This window comes from Epinephelus fuscoguttatus, linkage group LG18 (genome assembly GCF_011397635.1).
Source record: "Epinephelus fuscoguttatus linkage group LG18, E.fuscoguttatus.final_Chr_v1".
NCBI classification, from domain to species: domain Eukaryota; kingdom Metazoa; phylum Chordata; class Actinopteri; order Perciformes; family Serranidae; genus Epinephelus; species Epinephelus fuscoguttatus.
The window spans coordinates 35983679-36003876 of NC_064769.1; the positions used below are offsets into that span (position 1 = coordinate 35983679).

At 40.4% G+C, this 20198-nt stretch overlaps 1 protein-coding gene across 3 annotated transcripts in view; it reads right to left on the reverse strand.

The window, feature by feature from the left end:
- LOC125905548 (WD repeat-containing protein 7) overlaps positions 1–20198 on the reverse strand; it is a 141960-nt gene that overhangs the window by 81784 nt on the left and 39978 nt on the right. For 2 of the 3 annotated variants that reach the window (XM_049603566.1, XM_049603565.1), the window contains exons 19-20: positions 12262–12359; positions 5184–5330 (exon numbers count right to left, since the gene is read on the reverse strand). In XM_049603566.1, coding sequence (XP_049459523.1) covers positions 5184–5330; positions 12262–12359 — 245 coding nt within the window. The remainder of the gene's footprint in view (positions 1–5183; positions 5331–12261; positions 12360–20198) is intronic. The other variant, XM_049603567.1, reaches the window with a different exon arrangement.

Sequence of the window (20198 nt, forward strand, 5' to 3'; positions counted from 1 at the left end):
AATTCTGGTCAGTAGTATGAAGATACGTTGCTAACGGACCGAACCTTACGTCCATGACTCGAGACTGACATCGACCTTCTAAAGTCAAATTTGGAAAGAAATCAAGTAAGTTCCCAAAATGTTAAACTACTCTTCTAAAAGTGTTTAAATCACTACTTCTGTCAGTTTTTTTTTTAAAAGCTGCCCCTTCGGGCTGAAAACCTGATTTCCATATGACCACAGTGAGTTTCTCACATTCTCACACACACTGACTTTGTACTTACACACTAATATCCTCGTATAAAACTCACACTAACAACAGTTAAACACAGGATGGGAATATAACTGGTTTATATTTACAGTCTTGGTTAGAGCAACGTTATTATTTCTGCTAACCAGAGCCTGAGTATGTTTGATGGCATTCAACAGGTAAACAACAGATATACAGCACTGCCAGGTGGATCCACACAAGCCTCATAACGATACCTTGGCATGATGAACTTGAGTGTGTTTTATTTCATTCAGCAACACAATGTGTGGAGGAATTTTACTTCAAAACAGAGGACAACATTAGAGAACAGTGAGGGTTTATAGGTGTTGTGACAGTTTTTCCTCAGTTGCATTAACCTGAGTGACTGATGGAGAAAGCTAACATTCAAAATGTCTTGGTATCGCTTTAACGGGGCTCAAATCCGGCTGTATCAGTCTGAGCCAAAAGGATGGCAAATATTTAGAGTTTACACCAAACACCAGAGAAATGTACACCAGCTTTTACACATCTGTGACAGAAAATGGACTGAAATATTTACTTGCTGATACTCAACATAAACCAAGCACCTTATTCACATATATTGGTTTAATATATGGTTTCCAGAGAAGATGCAAGTATGTGAAATACACTTGAATGGACAGTGGATGGATTTTAAGCAGGAAAGAAATTCCATACAAATTTCTTTGCCGAGGGCACCATGTGAACTTACCTCTGCCATTGAAATACACAGGGAAAACTCATACCGTTAGGCGTGTTACAGACATATCGCATTCAGGAGTATTGTATGAAGAGGTTGACAGATTAACTGTGATGAATGTCACAAACACAAATTACAAAATATGTTGTCAGTTATTTGATATCTGTATTGGACCATAATAACCAAATTGTTATCAACAATCAGGAAATAATAATCAGTCAACCTCTAGTTGCAGATTGGCACGACTGTCTTGCAGAAACCTCAAATGTTAATTTGAATTATTTTGTTAAATTAGTTTCTGAAGTCAGATTCAAAACTGTGTCCTTCCCCTACCAGTATTAATGTCAATTAAATCCTGATCCCTTCTTCTCTGTTCAGACTGTTTCCTAAATTCTGACCTGAAACAGTGAAGCCAACTCACACTGAAGAACAGAATTGCGTGAAAAGAGAGTGTTCCTCACCTCCTAACTTGGGTGTGTTGCTTCACTGGATTGTAGATTCAAGTGTAAGATGTGTTACTGTATCCCACTTAAAGGACTAATGTTGTTATTTTTTTAAATATGCTTTAAGGCATTGGTCCCCAGAACTGTGGTTGACAATGACTACAGTGGCAGACACCTTCAACTGCAGCTAAAATAACAACTATCACTGCTAACTACTTTTGCTACTGTTGCTGCTAACAACATCTACTCCTGCTAGCGCTAACACTGCTACTAGTACCACTACTGCTGCTACTGGTGCAGCTGCCAACAGCAACTCTTCCTGCAGGTGCTACTAACTACTATTAACAGAAACAACACTAACTACTACTAGTGATATCACTAGCTCTACTGCTACTACTACATCTACTGTTGCTGTTACAACAGCTATTCCTTCTGGCGCTAACACGACTGCCTGTGCTGCTAAAAACTGCTACTGCTCTAACTAATACTGATGTTACTGCTAACTGCGCCTACTACTACTGTTGTTGCTGCAAACCACTATCTCTGCTGGTGTATCCACTACTCTTGGTACAACTAACTACTACTACTACTACTACTACCGCTGCTGCACTTACTAACACTGTCAGCAGAAACAACAGTAACTACTTACTACTACTACTTCTAGCAACAGCTATCCTGCAGGTGCATCAGCAACCAACGATGCTACTAATTAAGACTATTACTGCTTCTACTACTACTAGTAGTGGTAGTTCAAGTTCTGCTATTGCTGCTGCTGCTAACAACAGCTATCCCTGCTGGTGCTACTAACTACCTCTACTACTACTACTACTGTTGCTGCCAACAATGGCAATTCCTGCTGGTGCAAACAACTGCTGCTGCTGTTTCTCACACTGATGTTGCTGCTAATAGCAACTGCTATTATAGAGTGCCGAAGTCACGCCCTTTACGGTGAAGCTCATGGGACCTTAGATCGGAAAAAATATGAATGGCAGTGAATGGGGAGAGCAATATTATCTTTTGTTCCCGTTTGAGTTGTGACATGAAATCCAAATATGTTGTTAATGAATGTAAAACATAAATTTTAAGCTCAAGAAAGTCATACTTTGTGGTAAAACTGTTGAGATATAAGCTTTTTAATTAGAAAGACTCGAGAGTACACAGGAGGAGGTTGCGTATGTGACGTCATAGCTTTCGCTCGCTTCCTGCAGCTTGGCCTCCCCGCTGAAATTCCACTGTTTTATGATTAATCGATTTATGACTGAAGATGTCTGTGTGTTTTGTGCCAGGCTGCAGTCACTCCAAGCTGCAGGAAGTGAGCGAAAGCTATGGCGTCACATACGCGACCGCCTCCTGTGTAGTCTTTCTAATTACGTTTTTTTCAAAAGCTTATAGCGTATGACTTTCTTGACCTTAAAATTTATGTTTTAAATTCATTAACGACATATTTGGATTTCATGTCACAACTCAAACGGGACCAAAAGATAATATTACTCTCCCCATTCACTGCCATTCATATTTTTTCCGATCTAAGGTCCCATGAGCTTCACCGGAAGGGGCGTGACTTCGGCACTCTATTGCTGCTCCTGCCAACAACAACTAGCATACTACTACTGCTACAATTACTAATAAGGTTAGCAGAATCAACAGTGACTACTACTGCTACTACAACTGCTACCATCACTACTATTACTACTACCACTGTTGCTGCTGCCAACAACAACTAACATTGGTGGTGCCTCTTACTATTACTATTGCTGCTGTGGCAATATTAGTGCTCTTGGCAGAAACAACAGTAACTACTGCTACTGTTGTTGCTGCTGCTGCTACCACTCCTCCTATTGCAGTTAACATACTTTCCTTATAGTATATACTGCTGATAATAATAAATAGAAATATAAATAATAATAGTCATCATCATTGGAAGGTTTCTGCAAGGCAGTGTTTTGGGAATAAACATAATATGAAAACATGACATATCTGCTACAGTTGCAGTTTTACCCCTACAGAAAACTAGAGGTTGGCTCTAAATAGTCCTACTGGGAAGAATGCGCCTCTGTGTGCATGCTTGCTGTTTTCCGGCCAATATAGTCCAGTCAATATATAACCCCGACCAGCTATGTTTTTAGTCTCTGAAAACTGGAAACTGACGGTCATCAGCTTCTAAAGGCACTTAATTTACCTACAGAAACCACAAAGGTGGAGCAGTTTAGAAATCTGAGAGCACATTCATTGTTGTGTAAGAGGATGGGGCCACAGGCCTTCATGGTAAAAGCCAACATCCTGTTAAAAAAATGTTTATGATAGGTGTTTAAAAAGAAACATTCGGCTTTGAGAAGGACACCAAAAAGACTCCAGCTATAAAGTTACAATGAACACTTTAGTTTATTTACAAAAAAAAGGAAAATTAAAAGTGAAAGAAAGTCTTTGGTTTCTTAATTTCAAAACGCAACTTTTACAGAGTGTGCCTATTCAAAATTTACTTGCACAGGGTCAGATGCATGTGCTGTAGGTGAAAACAGAGGGTAGGCTAAATGTTAATCAAGGGAATTTTGAGTCTTTGCTAAACACAAATTACATTTTTCATTTGATCTGTTTAAATTTTTTCATTGGTTTTATAATTTGTCCCAGTGACACACTCCCCATTCCATCAGGTGGAAATAGCAAGCATGCAAACAGTGAGCACAGACAAACTGAAACGTCGGGACACATGGACATTGAGACAGACAGGTAGACTTAGAGACAGAAAACACAGGACAGCATTGCACAACTGAAAAGAAATACAACAGACCAGGGCGTAAGGACTGCGGTCAATACACTCTCAAATGCATCAGTTCCAGACGTTAGCAAAGTCCACTTGTTTGCTGATGACACAGCTTTGTCTCGCCAAATTTTGCTGCACTGTGAAACTTGTCCTATCGTATTTGTTATGATTATTGTCAGAAGTTATTGAATTTGAAGCAGATTGGCTAAAACTATGCAACATGCACCCTTTCTACAAGTTGCAAATTGCAAGACCAAGGAAAAAATTGTGAATAAGATGTTGAAGGCAGGATTGAAATTTGATGTTTTTACTGTTTTTGCACTGGAGTATGTTATTACTACACTGCTGCCATTCTTAAAATTTTTCCCTATATCTAAAATATGTCAGGGATTATGTAGAAGTCCTAGCTCTGGAAAATACTGCTGAACATATTGGCTTATTTTCCCATGATCAAGTCAGATAGATTTGAAATTTACACACTTAAACACTTGACCACTTCCTGTGCCAAGTGCATTGCAGCATTCACATTTGGAGACCCAAAACTATCAATTTCTCTGACTGACTGGATTGAAAGTGGACTGAACTCAGCTATGACAGACAGACAGATAAACAAACGGCGCTGTAGACCAAAACAAGGACAAAGACGCTGCAACAAACTGGAGCAGGACACCTAAGGTCAAAACACAGGTTGCAGGGAATAGCAAGACTGATGCAAGACAAGAGATGACGAGACCCAAGGAGGTGAGAACCAAGGAAAAAAGTGGGGAAATGAATAACTAATGGAGTGAAGAGAGGGGAGGTGAAGAATTGTGATGGCATTGAGAGAGAAAGAGAAGTCAAGAGAACAAAGAAAAAACAGAAATAGGAATGGAGAGTGGAGACAGAATGAACAAAAGGAAAGACAGAAGGAAGGGATGTAGGAAAGAAGATCTAGGAAGCAAAGACAAAGCGCCTCCAAAGACAAACTAACTGAAAAAAAGGAGTATGACTGCGAGACTTTCCCTAAGCGGTACCCGTCAGTTCAGTCTGTACCTTCGTTGACTGAGGGGATGTTATGAGAAGCAGGGCCGGGGCTCTGGGAGCCAGGGGCCCCCTGAAGAAGGCCCCCAGGGGCCCCCGGAGCCCCAGCAGTGGTAGCAGCAGTAACAGTGCTGGTGTTGGCTGTGGCAGCTACAGCAGCTTGCAAAGGAAGAGAAGGAGAGAAATAGTCAAGAAGAAAAGAACAGGTTAGGAAGATATAAATTTATACAGTAAATATGAAGAGAGAAGAAAAACAGTTAGGCAGCAGGGAGGAAGAAAATGTGTTAACAACACACAAGAACAGAAAACATATAGAATAGAAAATAAAGGAAGCAGTCACAAGAAAGAGAGTAAGTTTAGAAAAAAATACCCAAATAGCATTTAAGTTGGATTTGCATCAACTTCAGCAAAACAAGACGTTGACCCAAAACAAGAACATTGTTATTGGACCACTCTGTAAAGGTTTTTAACACCAAAAATACATTCGAAATCTGCGCATGGCAACTAAAGGTGTGGTTAAGGTTAGGAAACCATTGTGGTTAACATTAGGGAAAGATGGTGGTTAAAGTTTAAAAAATAAAAGCAGGTCTGTGATTGGACGTGATCTGCAGTCTCCTGTATGAAAGTCATACATGGAACAAAAACATCCACCATTAGCACTGAATGTTAGCACTGGACATATTTCAACGTTTCGTAATCATACAATGACCATTAGTCCTACAGTCATTGGCTGCAGGGAAACAACCCAACTGCGAAAATAACTGTCGGCACTGTACATTTCTGCAAACCACAGGTTCTCTGCATTTGTATGATATTATGTAGTGGACAGCCTACATTAAAACTAATGTTTAAACAACACGGTAGTTAACATGTGGTTAGGTTTCAACAAAAAAAACACCCATGTTTGGTCGCTAAAAAGCCATTGGAAAAGCAGCAATGACACACGAATAAACAACTGGTCTCAAATTGTGGTCTGCAGCTTGGCAGGCATCTCGCCAAAGTGACAAGCTACACATCATCCCCTCCACCTCCAGATGGCAAAGTCAACTCATACACTATGTCACTTTAGAAACCCTGTTATGATACATATCAAACATACAAATGTAACATGTCTGTAGTTTGCAAATGTGCACAATGCCAATATTATGTCTTCCGGCGACTGGTCTGAGGAGAGATAAGTTGCAAAAAGTCCAAATGAAAGGATTACAGCTAATGGATTTATGCTAATCCATTTCTTCCACTTCTTCTATCTATTAGCTAGGTCAGCTTTCCCTCCTAGCCTATGCAACTATAGCTATGTTTCCATCCAAAAGTGATTTGAATCATTGGGAAATGCGCATTAAAAAAATCCGAATCCTGTGTGTTTCCATTAAATGTATGGACTTTGGTGAAAACTACGAACTCACGCGAGTTTTCCGCAGAACCGGAAACAAAACAAGTCTCGCATTCTTCTTCTTCTACGTTTTCTGGCGGTTGGCAACCAGCTTGTAAATGCATTACCGCCTTCCCGACCCGGAGTGTGGATATCACCATGGAGAGAGGTGTGCTACGTCTAAAGTGAGCGTATTTTAGTTTGTGCGAATCAGTGGATTTTAATTCGATATTTGGCGTTTCCATCATAATTTTCCGATGCAATACTTCTAGATGCGCATCTAAACAGGCTGATGGAAACATGGCTTATGATGCTAATTAGAAGTAAGTACTTATTAGCAGTTGATTATTACAGTAACCTAGAATTAACTGTGTCAAGAGAGGTTGATAATAAGCCCAATATTTTTGGCTTTAGCTGCCAATAGTTCTTGGCTAACACATGTTGCTAACAAAATAACAGTTAATAATAGTTGCCAACATTAGCAAGACTTTCCATGAAGGAAATAGCTTGGCACTGTACAACATACTACTGTAACACGATCATTTAAGATACATAATGTATTCTCATGTAGTTTAAGCAAACATTGTACAACTTGTGTTACTGATATAAATTATTCAATTCATACCAAGAACTCAGTTTCAGGTAATCTGACATGCTAATGTGGATCAACCCAGTTAGCAAACCTTTGATATGGACTATCTCCCACTCTGTACCTACTGTCCGGACAATGTTTTCCCACCTTACTACATGTAAATCAAATATGGCTACTGTGTAATTTATGTTAAACTAATGAAACACCAACAAAGTTTCATACAATATTAGCAAGTACAGCTTTAAGATACAAAAAAACCCATTCACCAAACAAAAGAGTATTCACAAAAGAAAGGGAGGAAGACTTCCTTTGCAGACACGAGAAGTTCATACAAGGCACATACGCGTCAAAATATAACACCAGTGAATAAAGATTTCCCAGCAAGCACTTGGTCAAGAGATTAGAAATGTTTGTTGTTAGTTTGGAGATGAAGAGCAACTACACCAACAAAAATTTTGACCAGAACATTAAGGTTTCAGACTATGGCACTAGCATTTTATCAACTTATATTAACAATTTAAAAAAAAAAAAAAAACACAGAGAGTATTCTGCGCTGGTTCAAGTCTGATCAAGGATGTAGATTTGATGTTTGTTTATGCTAGGGCCAGAAACTTGAAACCTTTAAACAGTGGGGAAAAAATTCAGATTCAGATTCCCATTGAGAATATTCACCAATGAAAGAAAGAAAACCCAGCTTTTCTCACAAAAGTCAATCCATGTCTTTAACATATCAAAGAGTCAGTGACATTTTAACGCAGTCATAGACACTTACAAAAGCTATACATTTAAAACAGTTTAACTACCACATAAAAACATGTAGCAGAACAGGACACAACAAAGAAAACAGTCAAATCAGTTGGCGGTAAAGAAAGAAGGAAAGAAAAAAGAGAGAAATAGTGGAAGTGCACGAATATAAAAGAAAGACTGGCTGAAAGTACAGTGAAGAGAGAGCATGTTTGTGAGCACAGGCAGCAGGCTGAAGCCATGCAGTGTGAAGAGAGAAACAGAAAGGGGCAAGAAAGAAATCAGAAAGATAGACAGAGAAGATGGCGGAGGGCAGTTGACAGCAGTTTGCCAGCATTGGCGCGGAAAAAAACAACAAAAATTTCAAATGGAAATCTGCTGTATGAGGAGGTCAAGTATGATTTTATCACCTTGTATTATGTGTCACCTACTTTAGGTGATGGGCCAGTGGCTGAGCCTTGAAACACAGCGCCCTCTGGAGAACACTTGGATGACTGTGGTGACTTTATATGACAATCATATACCCAAATAATACTTTATTACTAGTATCTATCTTTAGAATTCAGCACCTGAAAGTTGGAAACCCAAGCAGTAGAAAAATGAAGCCAATGTGGAAATGCCAAAAACTGCAGTTCCTTGAATGGCCACTTGAGGCTGACTCCAAAAATGAGGCAGTCCCCATCGACCCCCATGTTAAAACTTTACAACAGAAATATTACATGAAATAAACACATGCCTGGTTCAAAAACATTCTGCTTTCTACAGCTAATTTCCCCGTTCACGACAACTGTCGAGGGGATGAATTTTTGTACAACCCACCGGTTTAAATTTTACGAAGGTTTAAAGTTATGCATAATTCAGGGTGTGGTCGCTTTGAGTGGCAGGTGGGTGCCATCTGTTGACAAGTCGCTACCACAGTGACAACGTTGAACAGGTAGCGTAACCATGGCTTCCCCCTGGATTCATATACTCTAGGCATAGCTATCATGACTTCTGTGTGTTTCCAGTTCATGAGTCGGAGGTTTTTCAGCTAAACACATTTTCTTTTAATGGTTTTAAGCCTGTTTTTGTTAGCAAAAGTTAGCATTAGCATTATTACAGGTAACCAAAGCTGTAAATGCACCGTGCTAACCAAGCTAGCAGCTAGCGTTAAAGTTATCTCCACACTCTCATCAAAATATGGTCACTTCTGGCTCCAAAAATCCAAGATGGCGGCGGCCAAAAATTCCAAACTCAAGGCTTTAAAGCTACATCCATTGTTTTAGTCTATGAGTAAAACTAAGGACTCTTGAAGGAACAGTATGTAAGATTTACAGAGATTTATTGGCCGAGGATAGCAGACTGTAACCAGCTGAAACTTCTCCTGGCTAGAATTCCTTCAGTGTTCATTGTTCAGGAGGTTTTTACCAGGAGCTGAATTATCCACAGAGGTCTCTTCCTCTCCAAAACAAACAGACCTGCTGATTTAAAATGGTAAATGACAGCAAAGAAGGCAGTTTTACATTAAATATGAGTGTTTCTCAGATGCTGTTGGGCTCATTGTAGACAGGCGGTTAGCCTAGCACCTGCTAATACGTGCTCACCTTTTGTCACATAACTTAAGACCCAGATGTTCAGGACATCCTCCAGGAAGCCACACAAATTTTAGCTTCCTCTGAACATGTTCTTGCAAGGAAATTTTCTCTGTTGCTGTCAAGGCGTCGTTATCTTTCACCTGCTTGTAAAACTAACCAGTATTCAAAATGTTTTATTCCCTCTGCTATTTGTCTTATATTTTTTTTTAATTGTTTTCATTGTTTTTTTTATCTGTTTTATTGATAATCAGTCCATTAACTTTTGAAATTATTATTATTATTATTTATTCCACTGAATTCCTTGGCATATTTTTATTTCTTTGATTTTAATTTATTACTCATCTATTCATGTATCTACATGTTACTGTACTTTATAGTACGTGCGCAAGGCAAGCTGTTCAAACAACTTGCTCCTGGTGGGATTAAAACAGTTGTCTGAATCTGAATCCCAAAATGAACCAGGTAATTTAAAGCAGTGAAAACACCAAATAAAGCAGTTTCACATTAAAAAAAAATCTGTGTTTTTCTGATGCTGCTTGTCGGAGGGCGAGCTTACTCGAAAACGTGAAAACTGGAATGACCCAGTTTAAAGAACCTTCTGGGCTACTGTAGAAACATGGCGAACTACGTAGATGAGGCCCTGCTCCCTATGTAGATATAAACAGCTTATTATAAGGTAAAGAAAACACAACTATTCCTATTTTTAGGTGAATATATGCTAAAGAAAACACACAATATGTTGTATTCAATTTCTGCCAATATCTCCCTCTAAATCCTACACACTGGACCTTTAAATTTACTTAGAAATCTCTGTATTTCTATTTTAATTATTGCAATTAAATATTAAACCATGACAAACAGTGTACACCTACTAGTATAACCACGTTTGTAGAGTACACTCGTGCTTTGTCGTGTTTTTCCTCCATAAACACTTCCTGACTAAACTAAAATAGACCCTGCCTGAGCCTGGGTCCAGACATGCTGTTGGTGAGTCCCACATCAAAGCTTTAAACCCTAGAAAAGAAACATCAGTACACCAGAAAAAAAGATATGGCATGATCTTTTAAATCTCATCTAGTCTGACAAATTAACCCAGTGTGTAAAATGTTATTATCAACAGAACAGAAATGATGGACATCCTTTGTTCCCATCCACTTGAGAAAGTGTCTTAGTGTGTTTAAAGGGCCGAAACAGAGGACAATAAAGATGTTTACTGAAAACTTTTCTGAATTAGTGTGGACATGATCATAAAATAGTAGCTGGGAGATGTTCTTTTAAATCATGTGCGGACACCCTGCTCTGTCTGTTAATCTCACTGTAAGTGCTGCAGTATATTAGAGGGGCCTCCTCATTTATTTCCATGTGAAAAGAGACGGTGAGCAGGGTTAACAGCGCTCTCCTGCACAAAGCCTCTGACACACACGCTCGCGCACACACATAGACACACACCGGGCTGGAGTAGCTGGCTGAGCAGAGGTCACGGCCGAGCGTTCCCCCTGAATGGCGGTGAATAGGCGTGTGGCGTGAATAAGTCCACACGCTTGTCACGCTTGGCCTCCATTAAGGCGTGACAATAGCACTGAAACCCCGCCTACCCCCAACAACTGAGGGTGCCACCCATGGCATATGTGTGTGTGTGTGTGTGTGTGTGTGTGTGTCTGTATTCACGACTTGATTTTTGGTGTGTGTCTTTGCAGGTATTGAGCTTGATGTAGTGTGGTAGGTAGCTGTGTGTGTGTGTGTGTGTGTGTGTGTGTGGTAGGCAGATGGTGACGGCTGGTTAAAACGTCCCCGACAGTGAACAAGAGCAGGTTTCTCTCTGCAGACAAAGACTCAAAACTTTTTTCACCTTCACTAAGTGAAATTCTGCTTTCTCTGAATTCCCGTTTTCTTTCTTTCCGTCTCTTTAAATGTTTCATCCTTTCTTTTGTTGCAACAGTTACAATCCAACATGGCTACTCCATAACTGACATGTGCCTCTCTCAGGTCGGGGCCACCACAGATACCATATGGAGACCAAAACAGAATCAGTTGATTATAAAAATGTCTGATGATTAGAAAAACTCCAATCTCTTTTTTGTGATTCATACTGGAAATATGCGTACTTGATTTGGGCCTTATCTATTTTTAATACCTTCATACATTCTTGATATTTAACCAGAATAAACTGTATTTAAACGGTTAATGATATTTGTGTAAAAAAACAATGTCACTAAAACTGAGACCTCCTTGAAGAGGTGGTCTCGGTCTGGTTTCAAACGAACTCTGGTGCGGTTGGACCTGGATCTAATACAATGCACAATGCCATGTTTCTTGTGAGAACAGTCTAATTATTTCCAGTATGAACCTTGTGGCAAAAAATGAGGCTGTCAAAGTGAATCTGAATCAGCTTCTCCCCCAAAAACTCTCCTCAGAGTTCCACTGAGCGAGGCCTAACCATAACGCCTCTGTGAAAGCAGACAGAGGTTAAACTGTGGAGCTCCCAGTATGAACCAGAAACTTTCTATTTTTTCCTAAATAAATAAATTCAGAGCTCGGTCAGTCTTCATGGATAAATTAACATTAAGAGAGAGGAGACTCCGGCTGAAGTTGGAACAAAAACAGCAGAACAGCCCTTTAAAGACCTGCTGACCGAGGAAACAGCAGCGGCTTCCTCCTGTGATATTTAAGGTGGGTTTTTTTTTTTAATTCTCTGTGGGTTTTATTGCCGGTGGGCTGCATTATCAAACCCCCGCCTCTCCTCCCTCCCACCTTCCCCGCAGGGCCCTGGGGGTGTGTGAAGCGAGCGCCCCCTCCTTTTGTAGTTACCTTGTTTGATCTGGGCCTGTAGCGCTGGGTTGGAGGGCTGAGGGGGGGCAGCCAGCGTCCTGCGAGGACTCTCCGGGGTTCCTCCTGGTCTGGGAGGCCTGGAGGAGGATCACAAAGAGGAGGCATGAAATATTAAAGGAGCAGGGAGGAGAGAGGAGGGCCGACACACAGAAACACACACACACAAACACACATAAAACCAGGAGTTCACACAAACAGCATTTTTTTATTTCTATTTCCTGAAACCAAATGCTTGAATCTCGTGTGTGTGTGTGTGTGTGTGTGTGTGTGTGTGTTCTCAGGCTCCAGCCTATTGAATTTTGTGTGGAGGACACCGTCCTGAGTCTGAACAGACTGGAGGCGTCTAACTTTCAGAGACACACAAACACTTCCAATACAACAATCAATGGGGTGATCAATGACGGTTGCCAGGCAACAAGCACTGTCAGGGAGCTCTACGATTAGGAGTTACTAAAGCCAAAAATCTACAAACGGGACTTTTTGAAAAGAGAAAAGAAAGCGACAAGAGAATGAACCAACTGCACCAATGGGTGACAACGTGTGGCAAAAATCGGAGGTGATCTGACATCATCATCATCATCATCATAAATTTTGTGACAGAAGTTCATGTGTTTCGATGAACGCACTGGAAAGTACTTGAAAGTATTGTTAAGTCTAATTCGTGGTCGGGCGCTCGACACTTTTGATGAGCGTCACTCGACAGAAACAGAAGAACTACACAGTGTTTTCAATTTATGCTGTGGTGAAAGGCTTCTGTCGTCTCCATGGTAACCAGACGCTATCGTTCAGCCAGCTTGTTGAGCTACATCCCAATTATATCCTTCTGACAGTGTTTGTTTTGTATCATTAGTTGTGCAACTTTGTTTCCTTTTGCATTTTGATAGTGGAGGTTTGATGAAATCAGTGAGTTAATTGGAGAGGAACACATATTTAAACGCTCTTCAACTGAGAAGACAACAGGAGCGCAAGAAAAGGAGGTGGTCTAGTCGTCCATAGATATAGTCAGTGGTCATTGTTAGGGGGAGTGGTGAGGGCTGTGTTAGCGAGGGACAAAACAGTCCTTTGCCCCAGCCTGTAAATGCTGGTATAGCGCATTTTTTGAACTCACATAGGAGACACTTTTATATTTACTATAGATATGATTAATCAACTAAACCCATATTTGTTCTCTACAGCCATTAACGCTCTGATGTAATAGACCAGAATCATGGTTTAGTGAATTCCATGCATGTTTTCGGGACAGTGTAGCAGCACCAATGTTACTCAACGCCATTAGCCTGTCTTGACAATGTGTTATAACATTATCACGCAGGGATCTACAACCCTACAGATCCTTGGAGGCTCACAACTTTTCTACTGGTGGCTGAACAATGTAACACTGTTTGGATGAAACGTTAGCAGAAACAGCCCTGATATCGCCATTGACAATCCAACCAGATTCCATTTAAATAAAGATAAATTTTAGCGTGTATAGAGGCAGCATGTTTTCACGTTTAACAGGCTGAATTATATTTCTAACTCAGCCAAACCAGAGCTGCTGATTGTTGAACAGTGGAGACATGAACCAGGATGGTCTGTGAGATTTATTTTGTTTGTGTTGACTTCGAATGGAGTGTGTTTTATAGGCCTGTCGCGATATGTGATAAGTTGGTTAATTGCACGGTAAATTTAAAAAGGGAGACGGTAACTTTTCCGGCCGCGATTAATTGCCATGTTCATGCGTGTTTGTTTTCCTCGTCTCTCTCTCCACCAAAGAGACGGGACGACAAGAGCGTTCACTGCCGTGCATCGTCTGGCAGCCAGGTGAGTTGGTTCATTAGCGTAATGAACGGAGGGAAAGCTCTTGTCATCAAGTGTCTTTGTCTCAGTGCGATCTTCGTGAGGGGGAGACGAGGCGGAGAAAAAAAACAGAGAGTTAAGAGTAAGAGAAAGACATGGAACTTGTTCCTAAACCAAACGCCACGGCCCCTGTGTGGGAGTGTTTGGGATTTAAACCAAATGACAGAGGCGAGCACAGTAATTTGGACGAGCTGGTGTGCCGGGTTTGTTCTAAAACCATCTCAACAAAAAGAGCGAATACGACCAACTTAACTCCACACCTGAGAGTGAGAGACTGACAGACTATTATTTTGTATTTATAAGGTCTTTATTTATTTATTTGGGATATTTATATTTTCTTTTTTGCATTCGTAAATATTCTTGTTAAATAAATATTTATTTCTCTTCTGAAGGGTGTACTTGCATCATTATGCCTTTATTATCATTACATAAGTCTAAAAAATGGTCTAAAAACAGCAAAATTACAACAATAATAAAAATGGTCTTAAAAGCACAATATTACGCAATATTATCGCAATAATTTCTGACACAATTAATCGGCCAGCAAAATTTGTTATCGTGACAGGCCTAGTGTTTTATGATGATAAAATTACTGTTTATTCAAATGGAGTCTGGAGAGTTTTACAATGGTGATTTTGGGGCTGATTTTGGTTTAATAAAAATGTCTATCTCTGTAGGGATCCTCTCCATAATGTTGTCAGATTCTTATAATAAAATCAAAAACAAACACTTTTAGTGGATGTATATCGCAGCCTGGCCGCTGCCAATATTCCCCAAATACTGGACCACTTTTAAAAAATGTTCCCATCAGTCACTTAGACACAAGAATCTGAAGATATAGGGTCTGGGTTGAAAAACACCCGTTAGTTCTGGGTTTTTAAGTTGATTCGATGTGCAGAACAACACAGAAACTCTTCAGCGTAGTAACAAATGCTTTGTTTTCCCCCTCGGTGTAAATGTATGTGACACGCTTTGCATTTCTGTTTAAAGTTATTTTTATTATATTGTGTTTTCTTTATAAAGAGAATAATTTCTATTATTTTATTCTGCAGAGAACATCGAGTGAGAACCATTCAGAGCAACAGAGCACAAGAACATGTGCACCTGCGAGCCCCCCCTCACCCCACTCGACTCACACACACACACAGCTGCTCTCGCTGCTTTTCACTATAACACGCACAAAAACCACAGTGACCCCTCAGCCCCCTCCACCTTCACACACACCTTTGTGTAAATGCGGCACACGACACACAAAGAAACACAGTCTCGCTAACAAACACTAAAATGATGCCAAAAATATTCCAGTAAAAACAATTTAACATCAGTTAATTTCATTCTAAAGTGCAGTTGAAGCTCATGTGTGAAAACTCCTTTTTGTGTTTCCTCACTGAGCTGCAGAGGATGAAGCGTACGGCACAAACTGCACTGCTGCCGTCCATAATAACACAATAAAAACAGAAATAATGGAGATTATTTTTACACTGAAGAACCCACAGCTAGTCACTAAACCTGCTTTAACTCCTCAGACACTGTGTGTGTGTTTATGTCACATATATATTTGATATCAGACTCTCTCAGGCGGGATAAATTCAGCGTGCAGCCTGTCAGCGCAGCTCCTGATGTTATCTGAGCGCTGCTGTTTGTATCTGCATGTGTAATGTGTGTACGAGCTGGAGAACAGGGTGTAGGGCTGTTATCTAAATAAAATCTAAATCCAACCAGTTTAGTTGATTCAATAACCAAAGGGAAAAAAATCTCACTTCGTATATTCTGTGCTGAGCGTTTAAATGCGGCTCAGGTGTGACTGGATGTTCAGAACTGAAATGGTGAATTGAATTTTTTTTTAATGCATCAACATGGTATTGTGGGACAGAGACAGGTGGTATAATGTAAATGCTAACTAAAAAAACAGAGATAAAAATGGGTTTCTTCTACTTATCCAGCTCTATGTGGACATACTGTTACTGAGCAAACACCACAACCGGAATATTCATGTTCCTGATTGCACTATAATTCAAATGCCCGCAGCGTGACGAGGCGCTGAGCATCTATTCCAAGGTTTCCCACATTTGTGTCGGCCTGCCATGATTAAAATATCTGCCGCCACAAATAAAAGTTCTATTTTTGGAGCTGGGCCATTCATTAGGAGCGCTGTAGGAATACATATACGTTTGGTTATTTATAGAACCACACTGTCAGACCACAGAGTGCACTCAGGGCAGAGATGGAGCAGCAGAACATCAGGTGCATTGAAAGATTTCACTTCTACTTATCCAGCTCTTGATAGGACATACTGTTACTGAGCAAACACCACAACAATACATATCAAATCAAAATCAAATCAACTTTATTTATATGGCACTTTTCATACAACAGTAACATCTATTCACAGATTACATTTGTGTCGGCCTGCAAACAAAAGAGAAAAAAATCTCCGCCACAAAAAAGCTATTTAGCTCATAAAATTGAGTTAGTAGCTAGGTAAGAATGATCTAAAACAGAGACATAAAATGCATCAAAACTAAAACCTATAGGCTAACTAAAATAACAAAAGATAAAGGTTAAATGAGATAAGAACGTAAAAAGAGGAAGGAGTAAGAATATAAAAATAAATAAAAAATAGATAATAGATGGATAAATTGGTTATAAGAGGAATTTAAAATAGATAAATAAAGAGATCAGTTAAAAAGCCTGATTAAAAAGATGAGTCTTGAGCCTCTTTTTAAAAACATCAACAGTCTCTGCAGCTCTTTTTACATCTGTAAAAGTCTCATAAAATTGAAACTGTGTTAAAAACCCAGCCAATTCCATAAATAAATAAAAACTAAGAGCACATGTGCAAAGCTATATTAAAAAATAGTGACAGTCTGCCTGATGGGAGGAGCTGAAAAGAGAGATGAAGGGCGTGTGAGGGGTCCGTAGTGATGTGGAGTCTACCGTTCATTCTGCTGGGTCTAAAAGTTTGCATTCACTTGCAGCAGCTGCTCCTCTCTGACCTGAGCAGCTCTGAACGAGTGGACAGGTCGATTATCCACCCCGTGAGTCACAAACTGCTGCTAAGGGGGAAAAGGAACTCACGGGGAGCTACGCCTGCGCTGCGTTTACGTACCCAAAACAAACTTTTAGAGATAGGACACAGAATGATGCAAAGGGACACATGGACAGTTAGCCGTCGTCCCCCGATTCCCCGTTAAGGTGTCGCCCATGGGACCTTATTTAGGTGAAAATATGTATGGCAGTCAATGGCAAGAGACAAATCATTTTTTGATCCTGTTTGAATTGAGCCATGAATTACACAAGTGATGTTTATCATTTAAAAAAATCACTTTGCAAATAAAGAAAGTCGCTCTAGCACCATTTAGTTTTGTGTGAAAGCGCTCAGTGAACTACATCTCTCCTCACCAACACCTGCTAGCTAGCCAAGTACTCGTACTCGTCATCCTCCGCTTATCTGGGTCCCGGTCGCAGGGGCAGCAGCCTCAGCAAAGAAGCCCAGACAGTCCTCTCCCCAGCCACTTCCACCAGCTCTTCCGAGGGAACCCGAGGCATTCCCAGGCCAGCCGGGCGATGTAATCCCTCCAACGTGTCCTGGGGCGGCCCCGAGGTCTCCTCCCGGTTGGGCATGCCCAAAACGTAACTTCATCTTAGCTGATGTGTTTTATCCAGCAGCTCCTGGTCTTTCTAGCTTCAGCGAGAGAGAGAAGTATGACATCACCAATGCGACTTGTGTCGTCTTATACGTCTACAGATTTACGACGAACTGAGACTTTCTGGATTTGCAAAATTATCTTTTAAATTAAAAAAAAATGCATATGAGTAATTTATAGCCCAATTCAAATGAGATCAAAAAATTATTTGTCTCTCGCTGTTAAATAGTGCACATATTTTTTTTGAAATTCCTAGTTCCTATTGTTACAGACTAAAGTTAGGAGAGGAAACGTAGAAGCTTTTTGTGTTTTTCATGTTTATTTCTATCTCGGTGAGTTTCTCAACAACAGGACTTCCTGGACTTGTTCCACAGAGAAGCTCGATCCCTCAGCCAGACTCGTGGAGGCAGTGCTGTTGTGGTTGTTGTGATGAAATACTAAAACACTAAGAGTTCAGGAGCACTTCTTTTCAAACTCCAGCACACAGGGAGGAAGCTTTTCCACTGTCATAAATGTAAGATGGGGAACATGAAAAAGCCAAAAACCCAAACACGTTCAAATATTCAGGACCGCAGGTTTGGACTGTGGAAGTGAAGACGGACAGAGACAAGACCCTAGTTTGAGTTTCATAAAGAAGTCTTCAGCTTCCGTCTGTAGTTGCACAATCACCTGCTCTGATCTGGACATACCACAGAAGACAAGTTTCTTTGTTTCTGAGAAAGTAACAACTGGCTTTGAAAAGTTTTCCAGGCTGAGCGGTGCCATCTGTCCTCCTGCTGTAGGGCTCTGACTGGGTTTGACAAGACTCAAGACCTGGACTTGTCCTGGTAGTGTGTGGCGGCGTGGGTCAGGAGACAAGGACAGTCTGAATGACCACCGCTCAGTGTAGCGTGGACAATGATGCGGAGCTGGTAGTTAGAGCTAATGAGCAGCTACTGTCACACTGTCTGTGTCTCTGCAGGAAAGACAGGGAGTCTGCTGGAGCTCTGACAGTCACTGGGAGCACATTTTTAATTCCCCCTTGAGAGAGTTATGGTGTGGATACCAGTGCTGTAGCTGGACTAGCAGATCCACCACGAAAGGCTTTTCCTGTGTGTCTGTGGGCTCTTATAATACATTAAGTGTCCTGTTAATCACTATCTTAAGACAAGATTCTACTGAAACAGAATTCCTTTCGAAATTTTTCTCATTTCAACTGAACCTTTTTAAATGTTAACCAATTTATTAATGATTAAACACAAAGAGGACTTAATTATAGACTGAAAATAAGTGATTTTTTTTTTTTTTTTTTTTTGTTTTACATTCTGTTAATACTGTCCCCACTGTGTGTGTGTTCATGTACTGTCCCCTAAAAACATACTACTCTGCCCTGTCCAGTCCACGACCTGGAAGCAACATGGAGAAGAACTCAAACACCAAGCCAACTTGTGAAGACAACACTGAACAAAAAGAAATCAGTTGTAAACACTGCAGAAAAACCGCTGTAGCAACCAATGATAATGCAAACCAATCTGTTTCAGCCATATAGTTCATCTGTGCGTGTTTCCTTCATGCACTCTTTCATTAGAAAAAATATTTCCACTTCAAAAGTTGAGCATATTTACAGTACAAACTTTGTCAGTGAACTATGAATAAGGACGCACGCGATTAGACCCCTCGCTAGTCGGCACCAGAAATATTAGTCAGTTAAACCAATTAGTGTTTTATTCATGAGCAGGGCGCTTAACTGTCATGCAGCCGCCCACCACTAGTGGGTGCTACAGAGCCGTCAGACAGCAGTCCCCCTCCCCGCGGTAATGCTCGAGTAGACTGGAGTTTTAAAACAGCACGGTGGGAACCTAGAGAGATGTCCTCTCACAAAACCAGCGCTGGCAGAACTTTGATCTAGAAAAGGAAAACAAGGTAGCACGGAGGCTGAAGGGAATAACTTTTGAGTTCTCGTCATGTTCACATTCATACCGCACAGCGCGAAGTGACTCGTACTTCAGCGGCATATAAAATCCAACATGGTTTCAAAGGGCTCTTAATGCACACAATATTTTTTGGGATGTTTCAAATACTTTACAATAACTTGTGCTAAATTTTGACTGTTTTCTGAGTGTTTTCCTTTTTTTAAACTAGTCGACTAGTCCGAATTAAAATTTTCATTTAGTGGACAGGGAAATAAGTCGCCAGGAACATCCCTAACTATGAGGGCAAAAAAACAAAAACAAAATTAAAGTTCAGTAATCGTAATCGAGGTTAAATGTTCAGTTAGTCGTTATGTTGATTTGAGGTCATATTGCCCAGCCCCACCTAGCCAAGTGTTGGAAAAGCCTTTCAGTATTTGCGTTTGTTGCTGCCTCCGCCGGCTGGTTAAGTGGAAGCAGGCCATTACGATAAAAATAAGTCAATAAAAAACATTTTGGAAAATTGTAAATCACTTCTACC